Source organism: Perca flavescens, chromosome 12 (genome assembly GCF_004354835.1).
Source record: "Perca flavescens isolate YP-PL-M2 chromosome 12, PFLA_1.0, whole genome shotgun sequence".
NCBI lineage: Eukaryota > Metazoa > Chordata > Actinopteri > Perciformes > Percidae > Perca > Perca flavescens.
The window spans coordinates 31,667,796-31,685,434 of NC_041342.1; the positions used below are offsets into that span (position 1 = coordinate 31,667,796).

Below are 17,639 nucleotides of genomic sequence, written 5' to 3' on the forward strand. Positions count from 1 at the left end.
GTCCAATAAGTAGCTACTTTATCGAACCGTATGAATGTGAGTCCCAGGCCAGGATAGGAAATGAACTAACAATTTAAAGCCACTGACACATATGTTCAAATTTGATTCATTCAATAAATTTTTTTGTCTTAAATCCACCAGCCATTTTCATAATATGCCAACATTTGCAGCATCCTGAGACCTTTTTGGTAAGGTTCCTAGGAAAACTCAGCCCAGAGTAGTTTTATTCTCCCCGAAAAAAAGTTTCCTTTTTATTTTTGAAGAACTATACAAAAAAAAAAAACATACAAAAGACATTGCAACTTTTATCGCAATTTTGTACGAACGCTCCCGCAAAATCAGGCATTTTGGGCTGCAACAATCTCAAAAAAAGGTCACCAAATCCTGGAGGGACTGAATGTTTTATGTCAAATCTAACCTCTAGTAGCCTAGAAATCTAGACGCACCCTAGTGGCAGCAAATGTAATTTGCAGCAAGGGTCAGTCTAGCAACTCTCTGTTGGCTTGCGAGCTGGAAAAACCAAACTCTATTCAGGCCAATCACGTTGTGTATAGAGTCAGTGGGCGGGGCTTAACACAATGACGGCAGAGTTGTGACGGTTCCGCGTGAATTCCCTGCTACTTGAAAACAAAGAAGATGGCTGCTGCTGCTGCTGCTGCTGGCTAACAGCGGTCTTTGGAATCGGCTTTGGCCGCGACTCTGGAAGACTTGGAGTTCAGCTTGTCTTTGAGAAGAGAACAAAGAACGGCACTGAAGTCATTCCTAAAAAAAGAAGATGTGTGACCGGATACGGCAAAAGTTTAATCTATCAACTAGCGTTGCTCTGGTTGGTTGTAGTGCTATCCTGTTGCGTGCCGAGAGAATTTGAAAGACAACCTATTATTCCGCCCCTCGGAGTGAGCCCTGCCAATGGTGAGCTCCCAGACCCGACATCTTGATGTGGGTCTGGCTCGTCAGGCTAAACCTGTAGAAATGCTTGACGGGTTTATTTGTGTTAATTCTTAATAACCAACCCAAAACATACATAAAAGCCACTGTGACCCCTGTTCCATATGTCTTTCACCTCGTCTGTATTCGCTGTTGTGGCAACACACGGATCACAAAGAACCATATGGGGTTTCAGGGGATTTAGAGCATCTTGAGTTGATCCCAAATTATAAGTGGACCTCTTTAAGCCTTTGCTCTCTTGGAGGTTTACAAAATCTGTCAGCGTAAGAAGAGGTATGGCAAAGACGGGAATGTTCCTTGTCAGGAAAGTGAACAGTTAAGTTTGCAGACTTTTGTGTCTGTGGGACAGTCAGTATGTTAGGCTGTTTCTGCCAAGTAGTCAGAATGGCATACTAAAAGTGCCTTTTAACCCTTTAAAATGTGCAATGGTCCGCCAGTGCCTACATTGGTATTTTTGCTCATTGTAATGTAATTTCTTGGAGTATCTTCGAATGCTTCATATCCACAAAATCAGTACCACCTAAGCTAAAATGTTATGGAAGTCAGTAAACCCTAATGCTTAATAGAAGTATTGAAATTGTGTCATGAATTTAAAAGAAATACAAAAATGGGGCATGTGTTTTTAATCACATTTTACTAAATAAACACGCAAATTACATTGATCCAAAAGATTTCTGAATCTGGAAACATTCTAGTGTTAAGAAAAGTATTTCTTAACACTAGCAGTCATTTGAACATGTATATTGTTTAAGGTTTTGAGATATGCTCCTTTATATGAGCAGTTTTGATAGTTTAATCTGCAATAGAATAGTTTCACGCAGTTTTGCACCAGTAACGTGATGACGTCATGTCGAGCGTACAACGTAATGACGCAAAAGACAGAAGCCTTAGCTTACTGCTGCATGAAGAACAAATGCTCTAGCGGTTATGTTTTTATTTTAATTTTATATTGATTTAAACATGAATTTCATGACCGAAAGAACGAGATCCAGGGTGCAAGCGGCCAAAATGGGTTTCCTCAGGAGGGGGGCTGGTGTCTCCCTTAGAGAGAGGGTGAGAAGGTGAGAAGCTCGATCATCCGTGAGGAGCTCGGAGTGGAACCGCTGCTCCTTTGCATCTAAAAGGAGCCAGTTGAGGTGGTTCGGGCATCTGGTAAGGACGCCCATAGGGGGGTGTCCCAGGCACGTCCAGCTGGGAGGAGGCCTCGGGGAAGACCCAGGACTAGGTGGAGGGATTATATCTCCAACCTGGACTGGGAACGCCTCGGGATCCCCCAGTCGGAGCTGGTTAATGTGGCTCGGGAAAGGGAAGTTTGGGGTCCCCTGCTGGAGCTGCTGCCCCCGCCACCCGATCCCGGATAAGCGGATGACAATGGATGGATTTAAACAGGATCATGTAAACAATGATCTACTACGGTCACCGGCAGTCGGTTCTCTAAGGGTTAATGCATTAACTTGTGTTACTTTGCCACATCTGAACCACTGTGAATATTACACAAGTTAGACCAATAATGAAATCAAAAGCAATCACATGGTTTGGGACAAGTATGGGTATTAGACGAGAAAACAACAACAGAGTCCCTGTGTTTTTTGTATTGCTTGTTCTTTGTCCTGTGACGGGTTGTTTTCCAACTTTAGTGAGTTACGAAACTGGAACATTTAGAGAATAAAGTCAGCTGTTTTGGTTCCCTCACTTCATGTCTCTTCTTCTTCTTAGATATGCTAGGAGGTCAGGGTTAGGGGGTTAGGGTACAACATGGCCCAGGAACTACAAACTGCAACTGGGATCCTGACGTCAAAATGCAGTTGTTCATAAACATTTTTTTTTTTTTTTTTTTTAAAGATTGAAAAGGATAGGAAGTTCTGATGGGATTCAACGCTCAGTTTAAAAAAGATGGTTTTGTGGTTACAGAGACATGAGAGAAACTTCAGTCGTTCTTACCTGGCCATAGTCTGTGGCAAAGGCGACAACCCCTCCAGAGCACGAGGACACGGTGCTGGGAAGGTACTGCTCATCCTCCCGTAACCACACCCGATCACCCTGCAGGAAAAATAAATGAGTTTTACTTATCAGGTACTGGAAGTAATTCTTTACAGAGTAATGCTAATCCAAATCTGACAGGCTTAAAGCTTAGATCGAGCCCAAAAAAAATCAAGCCCGACCCTACCTCAGCCCGTGCACGTTGTGTCCGAGCCCGACCCGGCCCGACACATTAACTGTAATTATGAGCTGGATTTAAACCCGACAATTTTTTAATAGATGGGCCGTTAGAACTGATGTTCTCAACTACAATTCCGAGTTGTTTGAACTACAGAAATCTGTTTAGAAGTATCTTAATGAATAATGCAACTACGAAGCACGTAAACTGCGTTATTTGTTTATTCAGACTGGAATGGATCGCAAATGGATCCGAATGAAGAAACGACCCTACAGCTCCCTCAGCCGAATAGTGTGGGTAACGCACTGGCCGACAACGTGCCGGATAGGGCCTATAGGAGAGACCATATCTGCTGCTAAAGGACTCATGAGATATCTGAAACAATCTGGCCTGGCTGCGCAATTATGGAAGACAGTGCTGCAGATGGGGAAGACAGGATTTAGCACAGTTTACCTCACACTCAAGTCAATGCAGGACATCTACCCGGAGCTACGGGAGAAGCTGGAGAGGCATAGCTTTCTCTACACCCAATTAGGCTAATAAAGTAATGATTAATAGTACAAGTATAAGCAGCACACAAAAACCACCAACTGATTTAATGTGCACGGAAAATGTTCTAAAGGAAGGTAGTGGAGCGAAGCAACCGTGTCTCCAGGTGCAACCATGAATGTTAATGTTGCAAAAGGAAAAAGAAAAACAGTTCTTCCACATACAGGGCTTCTAAAATGGCCCAGAAAAAAAAAACTAAAACTTATCTTTATTAAAGCTTCTGATGTGCAAAAAAATTGTTTGTTGTTTACAAGTGGTTTTCCAGCTGAGTTGATTAAAAAAAATCATTAAAAACAAATTTATTTGGGGCACCTGGGTAGCTCAGCTGGTTGGGCGTGGGCCCCATGTACAGAGGCTCAGTCCTTTCTGCAACGGCAGTCGGTTCAATTCCAACTTTTATATACATGTACATTCTTGTTCATTCATCTAAGTATATTTTTCAGTTGTTGATCTTATTTTATTTCATCTTATTTTTTACATTATTATTTCTAGTCTACTTCTTGTATCTCTGGTTTGTGTGTGAGTGAGTATGTGTGTATGTCCTTGGTAACTTGCTACTTGCTTGTAACAGAGTAATTTCCCAATTTGGGATTAATAAATTCCATCCATCCATCCATCCATCCATCCATCCATCCATGTATATATCTAACTTGTGGCCATTTGCTGCATGTCATTCCCCCTCTCTCTCTCCCTCCTTTTCCTGTCTTCAGTTGTCCTATGTAATAAAGGCCTAAAATGCCCCAAAACAAATAATCTTAAAAAAACAAAAACACACACTTATTTCACAGTTTGTTGAGATCACACACAAATGATTTGTGTTATTGGTATTATTTTGTGATCTAAAGAAAATGGGAGTTTGGGCTCATGTTATATAGGACTGTCCTGTGCTTATGACACAAAGGAGCAGGATTAGCCTTATCTGTTGTTCCCATGGCATCACCATGGCATTGACCTTCGTGTAACCAATAGGAGGCCCTCGCCGTGTGATGGAAGCGTGGAAAAGTGTGCAGCGTTGGGTTTCAGAGCTCTGTACCTGCAGTGGCCCAGGCGGCCTGTAAACCTGCATGTTTATTGATGTTTTTTACTGACCGACAGTCAGAAAAAAACAAAACCTTTTTATACCCGTCGACTTGTTGAGTTTACTGCTCCTGGTTGCTACAGTGTTTCCCCCCAAGCTAACAGCTGGATATTTAATCACTACAGTCCCCCCGGCCCCCACACTCTGCTGTGGAGAATTAGCAGAGAATTTGGGGAATTCAGGAGGAAAGTCTTAAGTCTTAACTGTGTGTTTGGAGGTTTGTATCTCTGTCTTTTTTATGTTTTTCTGGCTTTGGATGTACTGCAGTAACAAAACAGTGGGTGCACATTTAGAAACGTTTTTTTTTATAAATCTAGAAAGTACAGTACATGACCCATGCTCCAGTTTGTTCCTTCCCCTTTTATGATTATTGAGGATTATAATAGTTTGATAGAGCTGCAACGATTAGTCGACTAAACGATTAGTCGACCAAACGATTAGTCAATCAACGGAAAAACAGTCCCCAACTATTTTCTTAATTGATTAAATCGTGAAAGAAATGTTTCATGCAAATATGCCACAAAACACTCTCAAAAAAGCCTCTCAAATATGGAGATTTCCTGCTTTTTTTCTGTTTTATATCATACAGAATAAGAACCGATTTAAATCTATTTTTGTTTGAATCATCCAATATTGATTAATACAATCCAGAACCGATCTTTGTTTGTATCATATAAGACTATAAGACCTAAGGAATCCATTGGTACCAACTAGTCTATGCAGGTTAAATAATGCTCCAAAGTTAGGCTTTTATTTTGGCGAGGAAAGAACGGGCATGGCCATTTTAAAAAGGAGTCCCTCTGTCACCTCAAGAAATCTGAATGAAATGTCACTCAACACGCCCCGACTGTGTTGTGTTCACGTTAAATAAAAAGTAAATTAATGTAGCTGCCTTGGGGTCGATTCTTCATGTAAACATTGATCCATTTAATAATGCACCAAGTTAGAGGGAACCTTGTACAATTGTAAAATCTCTTTCATATCCAAGCAACATTAGATTTGCAACTGAAATATCCCAAATCGACATTGAATCGGAAATCAAATCGAAAACATTATCAATAGGGACCTCGTGAATCGGAATTGGGAAATCAGTGGCGCTACCCAGCCCTAGTACTAAACTAACCATGCTTGGGTTTTAAACTGACAAAACAAGACATTTAAAAGACGTCACCATGGACTTTGAGAAACTATGACGGACATTTTTACCATTTTCTGACATTTTATAGACCAAAGCGATTAATCGAGAAAATAGTCAGCAGATTAATGGAAAACACACGCCATATGCAGCCCTAGATGGTATGCAGTGGGAGATTCAGACAGTGGCACGCAACTGTGCACTTGGCTCTCGGCTTGTTGAAATATGACTGAGCTAAAGAAGCGAGGGGCCCCTCGGAGTGGACCCCCCCCCTCCCGTTAATCAAAAAGCCACATGTGCCGCTGTTCATTAGCGTGACGAGCTAATGCTAATGGGAAAAACAAACGCTGCACTTCAGCGAGATGCCCCTCGGTGCTCTTTCTGAAGCAGGCAGTCTGTACGATCTTTGACCCACAAGCCCTCATTCTGACAGAGTCGTCCCGGGGCGGTGTAAGAGGGGCACCTGGCCGGGTAAAAAGTTAGCACATGAATGGATGGCAAGTAAAAAACACACACACACACACACACACACACACACACACACGGTAAAGCTCATGTCTGCGGATAAGTGGGGTCATCCCCACTTTGGCCACTCACCCACTTCCCTAGACATTACATACTTATCATTCCAATATGCATCTTGCACACTACTTTGCACTATTACTTTTTGCACTTTACATCCCACCCCATGTGTACTTGTCTTGATATTATGTCTTATTTGTATATTTTTATTTTTGTATATTATGTTGATATGTGCCTATTGTTGTCTCTATTGTACAGTATGTGTCCATATTACTATTTGTTTATGTTTACTACTACATGTCTATTTGTTGAATGTATAGAGTTAACACCTACCAAAGTCAAATTCCTTGTGTATGTAAGTATACTTGTCCAATAAATCGGATTCTGATTCTGCAGTGTCAGCATTGGATCAGAGGGGAGCTGTGTGTTGTTCTAAACCCTCGGCGGTCCTTTCTGAAAAGGGGAAACTGCTTAAAAAAAAAAAAAAAAAAAAAAAAAAAAAGGTCCTGGGACGCTTGGAGGAAACTCATAAACAAGCTCATCTTTGACACAAAGTCTGACAGAGAAACGACTCGTCTTTCTTTACTCTGATGTGCAAATTATAAAAGGACAACTCGATCTTGCAGAAGACCTGCGATCGTCGGTGAGTCTTGTTTTTTGTGTCATTTCTATACAGTCTCCATTTTTGTTGTTCTTGTTGGTTTTCTGCACTTTGTTGGCTCTTTATGCCTGGTGGAGACAGACTGCAAACATGGGGAGAGAGGATGACATGCAGCAAAGGTCCACTATAAAGCACTATTTCCTCTTTTGTGTAATACAAGCATTGAGCGGTTTCTTAGTTCCTTTAAAAAAACTAAAACTATATACTGTATTTGAGCCTTTGGTAACCAATAGGCTTGGAGAGCCGCAGACAGGAAGTCAGAACGTATTAAGAGACAGACCACACATGGCTGGTTATGGCATTTCCATGGGATTTGTTGTCTTGACCTTATATATATAGAATTCTTCATAGATCATTTTAAGTAAAGCAGACATAAAAAACACGCACAGAACACGTCATTGTGATGTTGCCAGCAACTGACGTCTGGCTCTCTGATGCTACAACGGTGAAGCAAACAAAGGAAGATGTTCCATTGTGCCGCGCAACAAAGAGGAGGCGTGTGCTGTTTACCAGCCCAGACCGTACGGACATTCCTGATGTGCATCGCCGCAGGAATCTGATGCTCCGATCAAGTTTGGGTGAAAGAGGGGTCTCCCTCCTCCCACCAGCACACTTTCAGGCTCTTTAACCACCAAAGACCCCCAACACACACTCTCACACAAACACACACACACACTTCCATGTTCTTTGTGGGCAGCGTGTGCCGCCCGCCCTCCCTCTGTTGAGGGAAGAGAAAAAGGCATCTGACAAAGGCAGACTATCTTATTGTGCTTTCCCTCCATTCTCCCTTAATCCACTACTTCTCTCCTCCCTCACTCCATCTTCCCTCCCTCCCTCCCTCCCTCCATCACGTTCACACACTTTGACCCACACAGCTCCTGGCCCATTTCTAAACTCGGGCTCTTTGCCAGAAGCCTGTGCCTGACCTCGTCTGCCTCATTCATCACCGTTGATTGCCTGAACTCTGAACATCAAAGATCTCGTTTGTACTTTCATATGGACCACGAAAATGAGAACCCAAGGTGCATAACTCCGTGGATATAATGGATATAAAACACGCTTCTGAAAAAAAAACTTCTTAAAAGATAAGAAAACTAGAAAGCACTGAGTGAGCCCATACCTCCACAAAGGCTGCACAATGCTTTTACGTGCATAATGCAGGCAAGCTAATGGAGGCCATGATGTTTGGAGAAAACCTTAATCCGGCAGAGCTGCAACGATCAGCCGAGTAATCGATCAACTGTCAACTACAAAGGCTCTTTTTTTGGGGCAAAAAAACACATTGTTTTCAGCGTCTCAATGATTGGAGATTGCGTGAGTTTCTCCGTTTTATATCAGACTAAACTGAATATCTTTGGATTTTGGACAAAACAACACATTTAAAGACAATAGCTTGGGCTTTGAGAAACTCAAATGGACATTTTTCACTATTTTCTGGTTACGATTCATGGTTTAGGAGTTACGAATTAATATATTAAGTGCTTATAAATGCCACATTGTGGTGCAACCTGGGTTCAGATCTGCAACCCAAATGAATCATTTCTGTCTTAGCCAATGACCTAATTTCTCGCTAGATTTGACTGAAATGTGTTTGCACGCTTTTGAGACATTCTATAAACGGATTCTATAAAATCAGATGGCCTAAACATAAAACCTCTGGAAGCTTTAACAAAGTAGTTTGTACGACATGTTGTTAAACCTCAACTAAAGCATGTCCGTTGGCAACATGGTCACATTTAAAGACTGTTTGTAGACGTGGTTGTTGGGTGAAAAGCCGGCTCTCATAGACGGACGGATGACGAATTGTATCAATGGGGATAACAGTGCATACTGAAAACAGTCTTGACTTTGTAGTTTATTAATGTTATTCAGTCTAATTCCAGTTGGGCTTCAAACCATATAATGTCACGAAATGTTTGTGATTCCCCCGACGTTGTCTTTCACCGTGCCGAAAAGGCTCGTCAAACAAATACCTTGATATTTCAGAAATTTCATCAACCGCCATGAATCACGCAGATCTGCTTTCCTAGACTTAAGACGTCACGAAGCCACCTCTACACAAAACCAACTTTTAAACAAAGTAGGAAAAATAATCCACAACTGTTGTTATGAGGATTATTTACCAAAGCCGAGACATGAAAGGAAGCTGGGGCCTCCGCCGAGCTAATGTCAACACAGGAGCAGGGAGACGCTAAAGAGGCTCGGCTGGGACTGGGAGCTGTGGATCAGCGGCCCAGCTGTTGCACCATTAAGACCTTTGAGCCTCTCGCTCCGGTTCAACCTGAGTAAACTATCTCACAAAGCAGAGGCAGAGGCGCCAGAGTGTGACTTATAGCAACATGTCGGATTATTAAAGTGGGAAAGAAGAAGGCCATCCCGCCCCTGGAAAAACCCTCCCGGACGTCATTTGTACAAGGAGCAAGTTACAGCTTATATTTACGTTTATCGTGGCGGTGCCCTCTAGTGGCCGTAGTAGTTACGGCGGGAGTAGTCTCGCATTGCCAGACCTTCCTTCACAGCGCTGCAGAGGAGGGTCTGGCTAGTCCTCCCAGCATTCTGGGATGGGAGAAATATGTGCTCTGGTTTATTGGCATTTCTTTACCCCAATCGCAATCGTCGTGGCTGGTGCCAAGCGCCGGACGGAGCCACGGTGCCTCTGCAAAATAGTCTCTGGAAGGAACTTGTTTTAGTGGAACGTGTTTACGTTCAAAAGTTGTTTTAGTCGTACAACAGAAAACTCAGATTGGACAGAAGATCGAGACAGAGTTTAGGATGCCAACACAAAGAAAGTGGAAGGTGACGGACATCCGGCGATATTTCCAGCGGCACCTCAACAATCCCGGAAATGAAAAGTCTTCGATATAGACTATGACGGGAGCAAAGCTGGAATTTAGGAGACGATATACATAAGAGGGTCAAAATTGACTCATTATGGGACTTTGTATTTCAATTTCTTGCGGTTTATCGTCAATAAAAATGAGGTTTTTGTCCTGTTCAGATCAGAAGAGTTGGAGTTTTGCTCCTTGGTCATCAAGTCAGCCACATATGCCAATTGTCCAGAGAGACGCCTCCTTCCTGGCCTTTGTCTCAATCCTGACACCTCCTCTCGGCCAGAAACCAAAACACCAACACAAACCCCCCGCCCTGAAGGCTCTGGGGGTAAAACCGAAGCCATGACCCTTATCCTGCTTCTATTTTCCCTCCGTAACCTCGACATGTGTGGCTAATGCTCTCTCTGCAGGGCGCAGGGGGGTGGGAGGGTGGGTTGGGGGGCCGGAGCGAGGATCTGGGGGTGGTGGGAGCATTCGTACGCCGCTGGGGTTGGAAAAGAGCAGCTGTCTTGTTTGAGAGATTCCTCTTCCTCTCCCATAACAAACAGAGTCCTGTGTTCAGCCACAGCCACCCTCTCTATCAGAGCCTTCAATGGGATAGCCTGTAGGGCCGTCTCGCTCTTCGTCTTTTTTTTTTCGCGAGCACTAAAACTGTGACTCAACACAACTGCTGGTATGTTCTCCGAGAGACGATGCATTGCTGCTCTGGCAAACAACTGGCACTATTTGCTGCAGTGTGTAGTTATTCCTCTGGTGAGAAACCACGCAGAATATTTGGAGCGAGAGACGAGGCAGCAGCAGCAAGTCCAGTTGTTTTCCATGGAGTGTGCGAACAATGCTGCTACTGTGGAAATGTCACACCACTGAACTAAAATACTGAAACGAAAAACTGATACCGTTACAAAACTTGTTCGATTGAAATGTATGTAACCTGTATAGATATGATTTGATTCATTTACAAGATGTACGTCATTGTCATTTTAGCTAGGCGCAATGACTGGTGGGTAATCTTGTTTGTGAGCTTCCAGCGAAGTGATGAACCGTTGTTCAGTTCTTCCCTACACTGTGTGCAGTTCCCTTTGGGTTGAGCATGTTTGCTCACGTCAGTTTTTTCATATTCAGTCCAATAAACAAGCGACAATCTCGACCGCGTGACGTGTCTTTACAGCGTTTGACAAAGTGCAGTGTGAGAAGGAAACCGAACCAAATGAAAAATGCAACAATGTTGCAACTTCACCCCAGAATCGCACCGAGTCCACCGAACCAAAGGCGTGAAAGCGCCCTTACTTAACGTGGCTGCGGTCCACTTCACAGGGAACTACTGGGCGATGGGAACGTGCCCCAGTTGTCTTCCACGGAGTGTGTGAACACTGTGCTGCCACTGCTGAACTTTGACCTGGTCTACACCAGCCGAGCCCAGAAAGCAGCACATCAGCAACAGCTGCAGGCCTCCATCAGTGTCTACAGTGGATCTGGATCGGCTCTGCCTGCATGAGAGGATCTTGACAAGGGTTGTGCATCGTTTCGATTTCATCAATTTGGATTCCAATTCTTCCTTTCGGGTTCCGGTTGTTATCGATTCTCGATTATCCTTAACTTTGACTTGGCTCTTCCGCTTGAAAGCCCCGTTTTAGGACACATCCGTCCGCCCTAAATCTTCTCCTACGCACTCTTACAACGCAGCAGTCATTGAGGTGCAATCAGTAATTAAATATGTGGAATACATACGAGTTACAGTGCATTACTTTTTGTAGCTATTTGTACGAATAGTTCATGAGAACAGTCTAAGAAACGACACTTTGAGTCAACAGTGGGAACCATTACTTTGCCCGTGTACAAAGAAGTCAACTACAGCTCCTATGTGTTGTTTTTTTTGTGCAGACTGCGGTTGTAAAAAGTTATCATTATATCTTTCTTGAAATAACGATGTGTCTGAGTATACAGATACTATAAAATCATCCCACGTCTCCACCAATCGGGTCCTTGTGGGTAAAAGTTCCCCCTACCTGCAGAGCAGCAACCGAGTGGAAGAGATTATCTGCTTCTTGTTTGTACAAGCCCCACATGCTCATCACGCTCATCCCCCCAACCACCCCCCCACCCCCCCCACCACCCTCAAACATCAGGCGTAGAAGAAAAGACGGTTGTGTTAATGGCAGTAAAAAAAGAAAAGAAGAAACGCTGCTGCTGAAAGCATCATGAGGCACTTTCAAAATCCCCCCTTCCAAAAGGTGAAAAACAGATCAGAAGTGACGCTTCACGCACCATTTATCTCATGTTTTTAAGGGGGGGGGGGGGATGGTTTATGTACTTGTTTTTTGATCTTGACTTTGTGAGTGCAGCTATCAAAGAGAAATCACTCATCTTTTTCTTTTTTTTGAAGATACATTTACTGTCCATCGACAGACACTTATATTAACTAAATGCCAACAATAAGGCCTCTCATTAAGCCTTTGCTTTCACTAGACGGGCTGGCGTTTGCAACAGACGGAGAGCAAACACAGACACCTTTATCATGTTCTCAGCCCTGCAGGTACTTATGCATTTCCATTGTTGCGGTCACACTAACAGTAGGGTGTAATAGTGTGCCTCAGACGTATCAGGCCCCCGTGTTTGGCTTTGCCTTTGGGAGATAAGCAGTGCATGGCTGATTAGACAGATCAATGATTAACCTTTAGAGGGAACTGCTTTTTACAACCGAGGTCAAAGTGAGCAACCGTCTCTCTTCCCAGAGTTTCCTACTTCTGTGTTTTTGAATTTGTCTGGCTCTTAACCCCCCCACAGAGAGCAAGAACACAAACCCAACAGTCCTCGTACCTTCAATTTAAAAGGTCCCTTATTGTAAAAAGATTGGAAAGATGAGAGTTCCATTTTTTTTTTATATTATAAAAGCAGGTTAAGGTTCTATATAATTAATGGAAAAGAACCAAAACGCTCAATTCACAGTGAAATGCAGACAGCCTGTACTCAGAAACTGTGCCTTTTAAAATGAGCTGTCAAGACTTCTGTACAATTGTGATGTCACAACTATAATACTGTATATATTTATAAATATATAGGTAGAAAGTGCCGCTACCGTGCCGTTACAGTCTTTCCCTGGCTGCAATGATGGTCGCAGGGAGCACATTTGTTGAAGAAGTAAAGCGACAACTGGGAAGACTAGGCTTTTTCGGGTGGGGGGGCTATAAGAGACAGACAGAGGGTGAATACAGGTAGATACATAGGTATATTCAGACAGCCAGTATGAGAAAAATTAAGTGTTTGTTGAACATTAAAGCATGTAAACATGTTCTAGTAAAAACCCCAAAATACATGTGTATGAAGCTGAAAATGAGCACGATATGGAACCTTAGAAAGGACCTTATTGTCAGACTGCTAATCTGTCTGAAGGCTTTCCTTCTTTGACATGACTGAAAGCGGATGGAGACTGTGTCATTTTTACACTCCAGGGGGAAATTTATGGCTTCCAAAACCTGCACCGAGTTAGAAGTTATGCACTTCCCATTTTTCCAGCTGTCGCAGGACGAATCTAACATCCGATTGTTAAAGAGTTTTTGCAAAACCAGCGTAAGAATTTCGTTGCTGAAGAAAAAAAAAAAAAAGTGAAAGTATTCAGCGTGCTCCCCTGTGATGACAGATTCACAACACAATAGAAACAATGCACGCACCAGTGTTTAGTGGGAAGCTGCCGTCTGGGAAACGCAGCCAAGAGGAAGCGTACAGCTGCAAATGGACCTTGGACTTTTGCCAGCGTGCTGCACGGACCAATCGACTCGCAGAGCCCTTTGTGGAGAACCAATCAACACGAGTTCAGCACCAGGTTATTTAGATTTGAATGACTGGACACACAGAGTGAGAGCACGGGATTGTGGGAACTGATTAGGTTGCAGTATTGACTTTTGGAAAGGTCTGGGAAAGCCTCACAATGACTCTTACACACCAGAATAAGCACAATCAGACATGATTAAACTTGAGTACACAAACAAACACACACACAATGATGCAGACATTGCTTACTCACAATGTATTCATACACAGCCGCAATGCTCACATTAGGGCTGAAACTAAAGATTGTTTTCATTGCCGATTCATGTGTCGATTATTTTCTGGATTAATGGATTAATTGTTTGGTCTCTAAAAGTTCAGGAAAATTGTTAAAAATGTGGATCAGTGTTTCCCAAAGTCCAAGATGACGTCCTAAAATGTCTTGTTTTGTCCACAACTCTAAATATATTCAGTTTACTGTCACAGAGGAGAGAAGAAACTAGAAAATATTCACATTTAACAAGCTGGAATCAGAGAAGTTTGACCTTACTTCTTCCAAAAATGAGTCAAACCGATTATCAATTATCCTTATAGTTGCCGATTAATTTAATAGCTGACAACAGATTGATAGACAACCCATTGATACATCTGTGCAGCTCTTGCTCACATCAATATACAAACATGAATTATTACCAATGCATTTGTAATCACATGCAAACAAATTCATGAATACATGAGAATGATTTTGTCGACTTATCGATTAGTTGATTTGAACGACAGATCGGTAAAAACCACAAGGTTTCTCCACAAAGTCAAAATAATGCAAAAGAGTCACTTTTAATCTTGTGTTTACTAGAGATGTGCTCATAGGTTTCTTGAAAGAAGTCATTCAGCATGAAAGAAGCATTAAACTACACATGTAAAAGCACAAACTCAACAACATAAAAATGTGCACAATTGCAAACACAATAAACACAACAATACATATCCTCTCCAAGTACAATAGTGGCTGTATTATTTGTGTCCCCTTCAATAATTGCTCTTAAGATCTTTTATGTTAATTGTCCCCCCATCTGTTTTATGAGATTTACTCCCATGCTCACCCACTCACACACAGTGCTAAACCATGAACCAGTTTCTACTTAACCGTGGCCCATTTCTCCCACTGAACTTGTGCAAATTGAAATAGCAAATCTGAACTCTACAGTATTTGCATTCATTTTTTCAAAAGGAAATGTATCATTAAATAAAAAGTCAGGGGATAACTAAAGTTTTTAAGATTCCTCCTCTGGGGATCACTAATGTCTGTACAAACTTGCCTGGCTGTCAAGAGATTTCAAGTAACCAAGTATTGGTTACAAACCAGTATTTAGGTGGTTTTGCTCCGTTCTCATTAAATTGGTTGTGGACATGTGTAACAAAATCTCCTTTGAAGAGTAACTTGCTTTAAAAGTTCTTGCGTCAATGGGTCTGTAAAAGCAGCTCTCATCTCGAGTTATCATTTGGAACCAAATTCTTCTTTAATCCACTTAAGACCGAAGTTCACATTCTCCAACCGAGTTAGGGAACTATTTCTGAGCCCGATTTTATGGAAAACGATTGCTCCAGTTATAGGAGGGAGCAGAACTGTGTCAGATGCCCGAAGTGAAATGATAATAAAAAAACCTTGGAAGGCCTTCAGTACATGACATCCCTGAGGGTATCTGGATCCAAAGAATCTAGACACATCATCTGTCATAACTACTGCCTTCACCCCAGCTCCCCTTATTGAATTTCCAGACCTTAATACCCCATAATTAGATGTTACATACCACTTAGCCACCCAGCTCAGTGAGCAGTGCCGTGTATTATTCTTCCCTACGCGTCTGCAAGAGCCTGGAATTCATAATGCATGATGTGTAATTTCATCAGAGGGCCGAGAAGGTTTTTCCAAACTTTAAAAAAATTATAAATTTCAAAGAAGGCAGAGCATCCTTGAACAGAAAACCAAAAAACTCTGCAGGTTTTATGGCCTGTGAGGAAGAAAATCTAAAGCCAAGTTGCATGCTTTAGCAAAAAGGCCAGCAGCAATGTAAATCATAGTAAATATTTCCCTGAGGAATGCACAACTACTGGTGTTGGCCTTTAAATATGAACACTCATCTGAGTTTCCATGAAGAGAAAAAAAAAACCAAATATCCGAATGAATAGAGTTTGCTTGAAGCCTTACAACATGAGCAAGAGCATCACAAATGTGGACAAATCTACCATTCAAAATGACATGAAAAAGAACGGTTTAACCCTCTGAGGTCTAAGGGCATTTTCACGTATTTAGTTTACTCGGCCGGTAAGTGAGGCACAGATTGCTACGTTTCTGATGAAGAAATTAAATGCAAAACACGGCCGCTAGCTTGTACGGGGGTTAAATGAAACCATGTGTGAAGCAGGAGAACTGCAGCCGCATGCGGCCGACAGAAGGCTCCCTCTGAATATTCAGAAACTTTTTAGGATTTATTAAAAACATGCTGTAGGTCTATTTTGGATCATTTGTGATTATTAAGTGGTTCAGGATGGAAGCTTTTACTCCAAACATAAATATTGAATCCATAAAATCCTTTTTTCAGCATTTACAAGAGTTTATAAGGATGAACAGAGTCACTCATTGGATTGTGGGAGTACTGGGGTGACTCGTGATGATGGAGGAATGAGAACTGTGGTTATCTCACTCAAAAACATGCCAACAGACAATAAATAGTTAGTCTGCGCGCACACACACACACACACACACACACACACACACACACACACACACACACACACACACACACACACACACACACACACACACACACACACACTCTATTGTGGATGATCTGTGACTGATTACTATCACATGAACGTGTAGAGCGGCAGCCATAAAACACACATGGACTGAATCACAACAGCCAATCAGACGCTTTGAGGAGTTGCTGACTGGAGTATTAAATAGTGTTGTTGATTAGATTTTCATTGGCTGCAATAATCCGCCTACTGGCTTCCTTCCAATTCTGACAGTATCTGGATGAAGCGGATCATTTAAAGAATTATTGCACGTACAGTACGTATATTGCTTAAATAAGTCTGATTAATGGCTCAAACTCGGTCTCGGTTCACTTTAAAGTGCACTAGAGTTCAGTTCACTTTAGGTGAGAATGCAATCGGTCCCAAATAGAGGAAGTGAACGAAAGAAACAGTAGATTTACCTGACCAGACTCCTCCAGATGGATTGCTTCGCATTTGCTCGGCATATCCATCTGGGAACTTTCCATTGGAGAGCTTTTGGGAAGGGGCGAAAATCCGGGTTAGCTGATTGGATAAACCGTCTGTCTATCTCCACCTATATTTGGTAATAGACGGGCAAATTCAACCAATCAGATCAAAACTCTTGCCGAAACCAGTCGGGAGAAGAGCAAAAACATCTTTTCCTCCGAGAAAAGCCTCCAGTGCCGTTTTTTTGCTCTTCTTTCAATGAAGGAATACTTTCTAATTCGGATAAAACATGCGCGATAGCTACGCTCATCTCATCCGTGGAAGCTGCCATGTTGTTTAGACTGAACAGTCGCTGATTGGTCGGTCGTTTGGCGAATGGCTCCAAATTTTCTCTATCTCGAGATGCCAGACTGATCTGCGAGTGGAAAACTGGAGCTCGCCAGATCAAGACGGTCTCACGAGGCTAAGATTTACTACCCTGCGATTTCAAACTTGCACACAATTGACAGACATGGGTTGATAACTTTTAAATCCATACCCTATTATGGCGACACACCGCTGGTCATCTGTGTGACAACACATCATGTTACGGTTTGTCAGCTGCTCAGATTGTTAAATAATTGTAAAACAGTGAAGAAATGGCCCAAACTGCTTAGCGCCCCTTTAACTTTGTATGTGTGTTTGATAGGCGGGATTAGTTCTCTCAGCAGAATCCTTGTTGCTGCTGTTTTGATTCTTTGAGTCTGTAACTGTATAACCGGTTA

General features: G+C 42.4%; 1 protein-coding gene across 1 annotated transcript in view; it reads right to left on the bottom strand.

The window, feature by feature from the left end:
* myo10 (myosin X) overlaps positions 1 to 17,639 on the bottom strand; it is a 172,598-nt gene that overhangs the window by 123,453 nt on the left and 31,506 nt on the right. Inside the window, exon 2 of the mRNA XM_028592842.1 lies at positions 2,890 to 2,988. Coding sequence (XP_028448643.1) covers positions 2,890 to 2,988 — 99 coding nt within the window. The remainder of the gene's footprint in view (positions 1 to 2,889; positions 2,989 to 17,639) is intronic.